We start from the raw sequence: 12,898 nt of genomic DNA, 5'->3' as shown, positions 1-12,898 counted from the left end.
TACAGACAATTCCCGTGACTTTATGCTTGGTTTGTGCTCTGACATGCACTGTCAACTGTGGGAGTTTATATGTAAACAGGTGTGTGCCTTTCCAAATCATGTCCAATCAACTGAATTTACCCTAGATGGACTCCAGTTAAGCTGTAGAAACATCCCAAGGATGATCAGTGGAAGCAGGATGCACCTGAGCTCAATTCTGAGCTTCATGGCAAAGGCTGGAAATACTTATGTACACGTGATTTCTTAGAGTGTGTGTGTGTGTGTGTGTGTGTGTGTGTGTGTGTGTGTGTGTGTGTGTGTGTGTGTGTGTGTGTATATATATATATATATATATATATATATATATATATATATATAAAATTGAAAAAATCTTAAACTGTTTCACAATGTCATTATGGGGTATTGTGTGTAGAATTTTCAGGGGAAAAAAAATGAATTTCATCCATTTTAGAATAAGGCTCTGACATAAAAAAGGTGGAAAAAGTGAAGTGCTGTGAATACTTTCTGGATGCACTGTATGTCCGTAGGGATGCTCTCCATGCTGCCAGACACTTCTTATATTTTCACCTATTCTGTGGCAACAACAAATGGTTACTTTGAGGGTTTTAGCTTGCCCCGTACCATTACATTGTATAGCCCTTTATCCTGTGATGTTGTTCACATTGTAACTCACTACTTGACTGAATAAAATTATTTTTGTCCCAAGTGAAGAATTGAACCCTAGATTATCTAAAAATAAACCCTAATTTGAAAAATTCCAGACACCCTGTTTAAGGGGATCCACTAGCGCCACACTTTATTATGCTATAAAGATAGAAAAGCACAAGGATTGAAAAACGGAACAAAGCCTGCTGTTTTGTGTGAGGAAAATATTTCATTGCTGTTTACAGCGTTTAGTTTGCTGTCACTTGAGATACTGAAGGGTTACTGATCGATAACCTACAATGAAAACACTCAAAATTATTATTTGTAGAAGTTATTTGTGTGGCATCAGGACACTGAGCTTGTCATTATCTGCACTTAAAAGGGGTCAGTTGTGTACATGCATTTCACAAAGTTGATATAGATCAAAGGGGATCTTTAAAACGTGTGGCACTTTATATCCAAGCTTATATCATATAGATACTGAGACCATGTGTATATATTCATATATCTATGTCCATGACATACATTGCAAAAGTCTAAAACCAGACAAATTTCTACTTATAGCAGGAATGTTTCTACATACACGGTGGGACTTTAAGGATGTTTGTATCAAATTCAGACAGAAACTGCTAAAATAAAACAATTAAACAAATTAAACAATTTTGCACAATATAAAACATTAAAACAAGCTCAGAGATAGATTGTGGAGAGAAGAACACAGTTGGGGCCTTCGGGTGGGGAGTGAAGGTTGGACATTATTGCATTCAAGGAAACAGCAGTATGAGTGTAGAAGTGTTTGCATGCAGGAAGTGATACAACAATTTGCAGCAAATAAGTTTTTACAGAGCATATGATAAAGTGGAGTGCATTAGGTGCCTATGTGACACAAGTTGACTGCTAAAACCAATTGCTCTCATGAGTTTACAGACACACTCCACTGGTATAGTATCACACATATGCTTTTGAAAAGCCTGTGAATGTATCACGTAAAATGTAGCAAATGAATCATCAGTTAGTACAAGGGGCCATTGAGAGGTTTTGAACCTCAACCAAAAAAAGCTGAGTGTGGTTCACCATCTTTTGCATTCTGAGGAGCCAACATTTCTCAACATTGGAGCACAGTGACTTAAACTTTACACATTCTTGAGAAATGTTGGTTTCTCAGAATGCAAAAGATGGAGAACCACACCCCACTCTTTCTTGATCAGACGCAAAACTTCTCAATCGTCCCTCGTAGATAGATGAGTCCATCAGCTCTCTAAATACATCTCTTACTTTCTTGGTCAGACACAAAACCTCAATCGTCCCTCGTAGATAGATGAGTCCATTAGTTCTCTAATGTTATACATCTCTTACTTAAAGGTGCTCATATCAATGTAGCAGTTTTTTCTGTCAGAAAAGTGATGGCAAGGGGGAAGGAGAACACCTCATCACACATTCATATGTATAAAAAAAAACCTCACACTGCACGTGGGTATTGTTTCTATAACAATACACAGCTAACACATACCTTAAAGTGCATATGGTGGTAAAAGGACAGCACTCACCAGCAATAGTTATAGTCCATCCAATCTGCTCCCATAGACAAGGAGGTGATGGGACATTGGTAGGAGGTGTGCCTGTCAATAAGCGAGACAAACCTTGTATGCAGAGAAACTTATTAAAAGAGAGAAGTAACGCTTATTTTGTGATTATTTCATAGCAGTTATGTTGTAAAACTCAAGTACCATGGCTATTCCTCCACACAATCCTGAACTGATTTTCTGTGAAAGAAAACCAAAGGAAGGGATGTTGTTGAATGGGGTGAGTGAGTGAGAGACAGACCAGTGCTGCAGAGAAATGTATTATATCAAAGAAATAAATGATTCTTATGTATGTTTAACAGTGGTTACAAGTCTGCACAACCCTCCAGAAACAATTTGTATGACTTTAGCTGAAGTGGATACTTCTTCCTTCTTTCTCTGTGTCTCTGAACATATTTTGTGGATTTCAAGATGCATGCAACTTGAAATGATCATACAGTTTTTACAAATTATACAGAGTTTACACACCCCAAATTCTGAATGAGTACATGCAGCCGGTCTGCTCTGTGTCAGCCTGATCCCATCAGATCTCAGGAGCTAAGCAGAGCAGGATCTGGTTAGTACTTGGATGGGAGACCTCTTTGGAACACCAGCGGCTGTGTGTGTTTCTCCAGGTAAAACTGGAGTTGCGTCAGGAAGGGCATCCAGCATAAAACTTGTGCCAATTACCAATGCGGATCTGGTTTATCCGTTGTGGTGACCCCGAACAAAACCGGGAGCAGCCGAATGAACAACATAAAGCTTAACATAACTAACAAAAAAATGTACATGGAAACCTCCAGCTTTGCATGTTCTTGAATATTAATATGACGTTGAACCCAGTAGAATTTGGTAATGAAATTTTGAAAGATTATTAATGACTATTGACCATGTTGTAACTCAGACATAAAACCTAAGGTTGCCACTTAGTAGGTGTCACAATAAACTTACAAGACAGGCGATGTGACAAGGTTCAAAATGACACAAAGCCAAATCACTGCCTGACATGTAATCACTGGAATGTAACAGTGACATATCACAACACATTGCCGTTTATGCAGTGTATTGTAATTTTTAAGTAGACCTACAGGCATCCTGCTTTGTGTACACCTGATCCTGTCAGCTCTCAGAAGTAAAACAGAGTGGGTCCAGATTAGTACATCCAGAAGGACATTCAGCATAAAACCTGTGCCAAATACAAATACAGAGTTGTACTCAATTTGCTGTGGTGGCCTCACGCTGCTAATACAACACATATTATACAAGTGCATAATACAAGTGCATACGAGTGCATTTCATGAGGTGAAAGACTCACCATTCCATCTTTCACCAAATGCAATTCTTTCCATTGCACGAATGAAAAAAACATTCATTATTTGTAATGTAACTCCTAAAATAGATCCTTGCCATTTGATATTTTATTAATTTATAAACAAGAGAAAAGTGGCTTACCTCCTTCCCGGTCCTACGATGTCCGCCAAAGCTCGGTAGTGAGACTGAGATGCCCCATCTCTGACAGTGGCCCACCGCAAGCCCAGATCTGCGGTGGAGCCAACCTGGCCTGCGCAGCACTGTTCTGCTTTCTCAGGACCCCTCCAACTTGCTCTTGAGCCCCCTCCAGCCTTCACGTCTGTTACCCGGCAAGTCTGGGCACTGTGTTGGGTCTCTGTTTGTTTTAAAACTAAGTGCCATCACCACTATTGTGAGCGGGCAGTGGTCACAGTGTGCAATAGCACAAAATGTATAGAACCAAAATTGCACAGTAAATGGAACACAATGGCAAATGCTACAAATGATCCATATCATGTGACATACAAACCACCAATCAAATGACAAGGATCTATTTAGGTGTTTATATAATTAGAAAAGTTTTCTCGTATATGTCTGCAGATGGTTTTTTTGTAATTTTCTTTCCTTGCATTTAAGATTTTTGAATGAGAGTCATGATTCACCAACTTGTATGTGCATTTTGTCCACCACAGAAAGCACATTTGCTGAGAGTGTGGGTTCCAACTGCTTAAGTGCAGCCCGTCTGAGTGCCTATATGCCACAGTCCAGCCACGACTCAGCCAATTACAGCAACAATCAGCTGGAGAACAATCAGGTGGCTGTTGCCAAGATGGCTAACATCCACCTCAATAACTACACCCAGTTCATCCCCTGCTGTTCTTCCACATCTTCATCCTCCACAACAGCCTTGTCTGCCTCCACGGGATTCAGCATATCACGGGCGGTCCGGCCTGTTCCTTCTCCACTGGACAATGACATCCACTTTCACCCAATCCGTGGCTCAGATGTAATACTTTCTGCTGACCGCTCAACTGCCTGCATTCACTTTCTGGATAGTAGTCAGACTCTTGTGTTCAGTGACCGGCCGCTACATGTCGGTGAGACTCTGTATGTAGAGGTCGGTCACCTGGGCCTGCCCTACTTTGGAGCATTGTTGTTTGGTTTAACGTCATGTGATCCAGCTAGTCTACATGCTGGGGACCTACCGGCAGACCCTGACATTCTACTGGATCGTAAAGAGTATTGGGTGGTGCACCGGGGCCTCCCTATGCCATGCTCAGGGGACGTACTAAGTTTCCGTCTTTCTCCGAGCGGAGAAGTGCACCATGGAGTTAATGGAATGGGACGTGGTAGGCTGCTCTGTGTGGACTCCTCTCAGGTTCTCTGGGCCTTTTTCACCTTATATGGGGCTGTCAACAGGCTCAGGATATTGGGTAAGATGTGTCCGAATGCCGTTTTTAGCAATTAAATATTTACACAAAGCAGTGATATAAAAAACACAACTGGATTCTTATGAGATATATTTGTATACAAATTCCTTAAGATTGCCTTATGCAGTTGAGTGGATAAATATTTTGAAAGTCACATAGTTGTGTAATTTTGCCTCTGAACACCAACACAGTGGATGATCTGCTATTAATGTAGACTTTCAGCTTTCAATATATCTAGATCAATATATCTGCGTATCTCTATATATTTCTGTGTGCCTCTTTGTGTGTATATATGATATTAATTGGAGCAACTACAGCAGTATTATACTACTCTGTGTACTGGGAAAGGTGATTGCAAGGATTACTCTTAACAGGATTCAGTCCCGATGACCTGCTGCTCAGTGACGGCAACAATCTGACTTCATGCCCAAGACATCAACCATGGACTGTATCTTTGCTTTGCAATTACACATTGACTACAGTGGGAGTGATGGGCTAGTGGGCTTGAGACCAGAGGATCGTTGGTTCAAATCCCAGCTTGACCGGAAAATCATTAAGAGCCCTTGGGCAAGGTCCTTGATTCCCTACTTTCTCCTGGTGTGTAGTGAGTGCCTTGTATGGCAGCACCCTGACATCGGGGTGAATGTGAGGCATTATTGTAGAGCGCTATATAAATGCAGTCCATTTACCATTTAGAGTGGCACATAATGGCAGTGTCCAAATCAACAATTTAGTGCATGTTTTAATTCTTCTTCAGCCCAAACACTCATTATGCTGGTACATTCTAACACTGGTGTTTTATTAATGATATAACTGCTGATGAAAGTAACAAAAATATGTCTGTGTGATACTTGCTCAAGACTTGGGAGGAACAGAGAGTTTTTGTTTTCAGCGATGCTATCTTGTATTCTATAAACTTCAGAACGAACAGAAGGCTATCTGTGCGAATGGAAATGAAAATGAGGCAGTGCATTTGACAAATCTTGAAACTTCCCAAATCTAACAATTTAACAGCCTTATTTACCCCATGAAGTCAGAAGGGCAGATTTAAAAAAAAGAAGTAATACAGTGAGGAAAATAAGTATTTGAACACCCTGCGATTTTGCAAGTTCTCCCACTTAGAAACCATGGAGGGGTCTGAAATTTTCATCTTAGGTGCATGTCCACTGTGAGAGACATAATCTAAAAAAAATAAATTCGTAAATCACAATGTATGATTTTTTAATAACTTATTTGTATGTTACTGCTGCAAATAAGTATTTGAACACCTACCAACCAGCAAGAATTCTGGCTCACACAGACCTGTTCATTTTTCTTTAAGAAGCCCTCTTATTCTGCACTCTTCACCTGTATTAATTGCACCTGTTTGAACTTGTTACCTGTATAAAAACCTGTTCACACACTCAATCAATCACACTCCAACCTGTCCACCATAGCCAAGACCAAAAAGCAGTCAAAGGACATCAGGGACAAAACTGTAGACCTGCACAAGGCTGGGATGGACTACAGGACAACAGGCAAGCAGCTTGGTAGAAGACAACAACTGTTATGATTATTTATTAGAAAGTGGAAGAAATACAAGATAACTGTCAATCTCCCTCGGTCTGGGATTCCATGCAAGGTCTCACTTTGTGGGGTAAGGATGATTCTGAGAAAGCTCAGAACTACACAGGAGGACCTGGTCAATGACCTGAAGAGAGCTGGGACCACAGTCACAAAGATTACATTAGTAACACATGATGCTGTCATGGTTTAAAATCCTGCAGGGCAGCAAGGTCCCCCTGCTCAAGCCAGCACATGTCCAGGCCCGTTTGACGTTCACTAGTGACCATCTGGATGATCCAGAGGAGGCATGGGAGAAAGTCATGTGGTCAGATGAGACCAGAATAGAGCTTTTTGGAATCAACTCCATTTGCCATGTTTAGAGGATGAGAACAACCCCAAGAAAACCATCCCAACCGTGAAGCATGGGGGTGGAAACATCATACTCTGGGGGTGCTCTTCTGCAAAGGGGACAAGACGACTGCACCGTATTGAAGGGAGGATGGATGGGGTCATGTATTGTGAGATTTTGGCAAACAACTTCCCTCTGTAAGAGCATTGAAGATGGGTCATGGCTGGGTCTTCCAGCATGACAGTGACCCCAAACAGACAGCCAGGGCAACTAAGGAGGGGCTCCGTAAGAAGCATTTCAAGGTCCTGGAGTGGCCTGGCCAGTCTCCAGACCTGAATTCAATAGAAAATCTTTGGAGGGAGCTGAAACTCCAAACCTGAAAGATCTAGAGAAGTTCTGTGTGGAGGAGAGGACCAAAATCCCTGCTGCAGTGTGTGTAAACCTGGTGAAAAACTACAGGAAACGTTTGACCTCTGTAATTGCAAACAAAGGCTACTGTACCAAATATTAACATTGATTTTTACAGGTGTTCAAATACTTATTTCCAGCAGTAACATACGAGGTCTGTCCATAAAGTATAGGTCCTTTTTATTTTTTTCAAAAACTATATGGATTTCATTCATATGTTTTTACGTCAGACATGCTTGAACCCTCGTGCGCATGCGTGAGTTTTTCCATGCCTGTCGGTGACGTCATTCGCCTGTGAGCACTCCTTGTGGGAGGAGTCGTCCAGCCCCTCGTCGGAATTCCTTTGTCTGAGAAGTTGCTGAGAGACTGGCGCTTTGTTTGATCAAAATTTTTTCTAAACCTGTGAGACACATCGAAGTGGACATGGTTCGAAAAATTAAGCTGGTTTTCGGTAAAAATTTTAACAGCTGATGAGAGATTTTGAGGTGATACTGTCGCTTTAAGGACTTCCCACGGTGCGAGACGTCGCGCAACGCTCTCAGGCGCTGTCGTCAGCCTGTTTCAAGCTGAAAACCTCCACATTTCAGGCTCTATTGATCCAGGACGTCATGAGAGAACAGAGAAGTTTCAGAAGAAGTCGGTTTCAGCATTTTATCCGGATATTCCACTGTTAAAGGAGATTTTTTTAATGAAAGACGTGCGGGCAGATTGCAGCGTCGGCTCGCAGCCGCCGCGACGCTCCGCCACAGGAAAAACACCTCCGTTGGAAGCCTTAAGGACAAGTTGGAACATGTCCAGCTGTTAAACAATTTCTCATATACTCACTCCACTGAAAGCCATCAAAAGCCGCCTGGATTTTACAAATGGTTATCAACACGGAGGTGTTTTTCCTGTGCCGCCGCACCGCGCTGGCTGTGTCCCGACGCGCGGACCCGTCCGCATGTCTTTCATTAAAAAAATCTCCTTTAACAGTGGAATATCCGGATAAAATGCTGAAACCGACTTCTTCTGAAACTTCTCTGTTCTCTCATGACGTCCTGGATCAATAGAGCCTGAAATGTGAAGGTTTTCAGCTTGAAACAGGCTGACGACAGCGCCTGAGAGCGCTGCGCGACGTCTCGCACCGTGGGAAGTCCTTAAAGCGACAGTATCACCTCAAAATCTCTCATCAGCTGTTAAAATTTTTACCGAAAACCAGCTTAATTTTTCGAACCATGTCCACTTCGATGTGTCTCACAGGTTTAGAAAAAATTTTGATCAAACAAAGCGCCAGTCTCTCAGCAACTTCATACATTGTGATTTCTGGATTTTTTTTTTTTTTTTAGATTATGTCTCTCACAGTGGACATGCACCTAAGATGAAAATTTCAGACCCCTCCATGATTTCTAAGTGGGAGAACTTGCAAAATCGCAGGGTGTTCAAATACTTATTTTCCTCACTGTAATTAGAAATCCAGGTTCATATTCAAGACGTCCTCTGTGGATGCAGGGAAACAATCAAAAACAGATCACAAATAGGAGAAGGTTGCTAAATCTGTTATTATTTTTCATTACTAACCTTCCAAGGACCACAAACATAATGCCCAACTCTGAATGCAGGTACTCAAGTATTTGAACCAGTGAGACAGCTTTTGTAGTTTTGATGTTATTGTTGTGTTGAGTTTCAATATTAATTTAAAGCATTTAACAAAAATATCACATTAACCAAAAAATTACAGCCATTTTTACACACAGTCACTCCATTTTCAGGGGTTGTTAGAATCACAATTATTCCTTAAGTACCTGTTACCCTTCATCCAAATACTTATGTACTAACTGACTTCAGTAATACTAACACCCAACTGCCACTGTAAAACATACTAGAATAAGGCAAGTGAGTAGTAGGGACACAAATACTACACCACTGCCATCATCTTACGTGTCCTTTGACCCGGATGTTGAAAACTATGCTGTGAAAGACTTTGCAAAGGCAGACTTTTTTTTAAAATAGTATACTTAATAAATGTATACATATTTGTACAATGCCAAGGCCCTTTGGATGCTGCTTTTTCATGTACAGTGTCTTACAAAAGTATTCAGCCCCTTGGTATTTCACGCCTTTTATTTTGTTTATGGTGTTTCAAATACAGAAATTAAATCAGGCTTCTCAATATAAAAATTTCTAAAATGATCTTCTTAGACTCAAACTGAAAGTAAATCTCTACAACTTGATATAAATTAATTAAAAATATAAAAGCCAAGATGATGGGTTGCATAATTAATCATCCCCTTTGGTATAATACCTGTAAACTAGAAGCACTCGGAGAGTGCAAAGCTCCGCAAAGGTCATGGGGTCACTGACGCCATAACATCTACACGCCGTGGAATCATTGAACCTAAAAAAGTCTAACAGTGATGTTTGCTAGTAAAAAAAGTTTCATCTGCTGTGACTGGATAGCATGTATCCTTAGCGCTTGGCATCACAGTTTATTGCAACTTGCACCTTTCCCAGAAGCTACTGTCATCTGAGCACTGATATTGATATTGCATGTGTTTATAGACAAAAACAAATAAGAGACAAAATTCAATTTATTATTAAACTAAACTGCAAATATATGATTTTTTTTTAACATTTATGAAACACTTCTCTAAATAAATAACAGTAAATTCTGAAATAGAACTATTTTTTAAGTGTTGCATGTGCTACACAAGGCCATAGGGTCACTGACCCTAAAGAGATTCCCTCCTTGGCACAGTGATCTATTCAACAATTCAGTGTTACAACCAAAACTATATACATACACTTTTCTTTACTTTATATTTGACATCCTTGACCATGAAAACATACCACTAGAACTTGGAATCACTTTTATGTCTTTATTAGTTCAAAGGTTATTGTATAAAAACGATTTTTCGGAAATGGCGGTTTTCTTCTGGATCTAGCTCCATAACATTTGAAGCTACATCAAATCTGATGACACCTTACTGAATCAGTACAGATTCAGCTACAATTTGGTGTTAGTTGTGCATCTCTAGCTTCATTTGTCACCTCACACTGACACATTTTCTATTTTCCCTATATTTTTGCATATTCTGGATCACCAGATCCGGAATCCGGATCCGATCATCACCAAACTTTGTTGTTTGATAGAACATTTGACTATGTTACACCCTAATTTTTTTCAAGCCTTTCTGCCTTGTTTTTGTGGAGTTAGAAACTAGAATGTCAAAATTCCCCCTATCCCGCAATGGTGAAGAATCCTTTAAAAAATTCATGGATCTGGATCGTGATCCAGATCACCACTAAAATTTAATCTCTTGTTCCTCTTGTCATTTCCAACCACTCCACAAAATTTCAGCAAAATCCGTTCAAAACTTTTTGAGTTATCCTGCTGACAAACAGACAGACAAACAAACAAACAAACTCGACCGAAAACATAACCTCTTTGGCGGAGGTAATAATCAGTTTAATTGACAGTTTTCTTCAGACAAGTCAGGAGATGAATACATGAACATTTCCAAGTCACTGAATATGTCTTGCACTTTATTTACATCAGTTATGAAGAAATACAGACAGTATGACACTCTGTGGTAAATCTGTGTGGAGTAGACAATTCTGAAAAACTCAGTAACTGTGCAAGAAGGACAAGACTGAGGAAAGCCACCAAGACACCTAGACAGGCCAGAATAAATTATAGGTTTCTGTGGCTGTGATTGGAGAAATTGTGCACAGTGCAAGTTTTGGATTTTATATCCCGTTATACTCTCTCCTCCTCTGCTCTACTTCATGATGAAGTAGAGCAGAGGAGGATTTCCTTAAAAAGAAGACCTGAAAGTTCACCTACAATTTGCCAGAAGGTACATCTGAGACACAAGCCTAGATTTGATGTTTTAGTGAAAGAAGACCCTCCTCTATACCACTTCATCATGAAGCTGTATAACTGGAGATACAAAATGTAGAATTTGCACTGTGCACAATTTCTTCAATCACAGCCACAGAAGCCTAAAACTTTTTCTGCCATAAACAAATTAAAATATGTGAAATACCAAAGGGCTGAATACTTTTGTAAGCCACTATATGTCCACTATCTTCTTTGAACTTTCCTGGGAAGTTCTTCTTTTTCTATGATCAGGCTCTAGCTGCTTTGTGGGACAGGGTAGTACAGTCCACTTGTACTCTACTACTAAATGCACACTAAGTATTTGGATACCTGATGGATTGTGGTGTACTGCTTTTTGCCCATTATGTTGTATAATAAGCTCAGGCAGTGGGGCGACCAAGCGAATAGTGCACTTGCTTCCAAAAGTAGAAGGTTCCTGGTTCAAGACCTCCTGTGCTCACTCTACGTGTAATCTCAACTTGTGCCAAACCAACATGCAGATCCATATTGGATCTGTTGTGGCAACCCCGAGTGACAAAGGTAGAAGCTGGAAGAGCTTACTTACTTACTATGCTAGAATGTGTATTTGGATGTAGCCTTTTCAGTCATCACCCCAAAACTGCACTAATCTGCCCTGTCAAGTTCTTAATTATCAATCAACTTCTTTATAAATGTGTGCCATCCCTACAAACTGTTTGGCACAGAGATGCAGTGTACACACAGTACAGTGCACACCTTGGAGAGACTTTAGTATGATTTAATTTTTATAACAATACATATGGGAAGGAAACGTGTAAGTATCAAATGTCCATCTTTGTCAGATACATGGTGCTACATTAGTGTGTCCAGTACTGTGTGGAAAAGCATCTGTTATCAGAGCTTTATTCTCTTCAAGATACTCTGAACAGCATGTCAGATATATGGGCAACGCTTTAAGATTTATCTCTTTAGTTCCCACGGGGCTACTTGTTGACTTTTTTTTTTATTCTCAAGAGTGGAAATGTTAAATATTTACTACTAAAATAACAAATGTTATCATCAGTCATTTCTAGAGTCTAGGCACCCCTTCCAATTAATTTTGTTTCCCAGACTAAAGGAATGCAGTTTGTCACCGTGTGTCTGAGTTTCGAGCTATGACCCACAGTATCTCTGTCCTCCTCCCACTGCTCCCACTGGAACTCCCATTATGTGAGACTCCTTTATCAACAACACATGATTAAACAATGTTATTATGTTAAAACAAAAAAGAACTTAAGTGTTTCCAGTCAGATGCATAAATCTCATATCTGACCAGTTTATAGTCACTACGGTCATCATATTTCAGGCTCTAATTCCACTCAGGAGGTCTGGTTTAGAATAGTTATGATACATGTTCTATGCAAATAAATCAAACCTCCTTACAATATAAATTCTACATTCTCACAATTAGAGTGGCTTTATCTACATATGCTTATTTATTCACAAAGCCAAAAACAAAAAAAAAGATAAACTAGTTAAGTATAAATTGGCCCATTACCTTTAAAATATAGTAGCTTTTACGTGGTCAAATTAGGGAATAACCCTGTTTTGTCATCAGATACAAGGGGGTTATTCCCATTCTTATCCAGTTCCATCATTTGCATGGTTTATTTTTCTGTAAGTAATTCGACCTGGATCCATGTTTTCAGCAAAAGACCGCTTCACCACTGAAGGGCGAAGGCTACATCTAAACCCGCATAATAATATAGTTCGATAAAACTGTTACGCAGACCGTAGTTTTAGGGAAATGTTGCTAGATTCCTGGTCCCGAGTCGTCAAATAATCACCGTTA

General features: G+C 40.0%; 1 protein-coding gene across 1 annotated transcript in view; it reads left to right on the top strand.

The window, feature by feature from the left end:
• neurl1b (neuralized E3 ubiquitin protein ligase 1B) overlaps positions 1-12,898 on the top strand; it is a 48,252-nt gene that overhangs the window by 23,212 nt on the left and 12,142 nt on the right. The window contains exon 4 of the mRNA XM_034181927.1: positions 4,190-4,930. Coding sequence (XP_034037818.1) covers positions 4,190-4,930 — 741 coding nt within the window. The remainder of the gene's footprint in view (positions 1-4,189; positions 4,931-12,898) is intronic.

Source organism: Thalassophryne amazonica, chromosome 11 (assembly GCF_902500255.1).
Source record: "Thalassophryne amazonica chromosome 11, fThaAma1.1, whole genome shotgun sequence".
Lineage (NCBI taxonomy): Eukaryota > Metazoa > Chordata > Actinopteri > Batrachoidiformes > Batrachoididae > Thalassophryne > Thalassophryne amazonica.
Note: the sequence above shows the minus strand (reverse complement) of the source record. Positions and strands in the feature narration are given on the sequence as shown.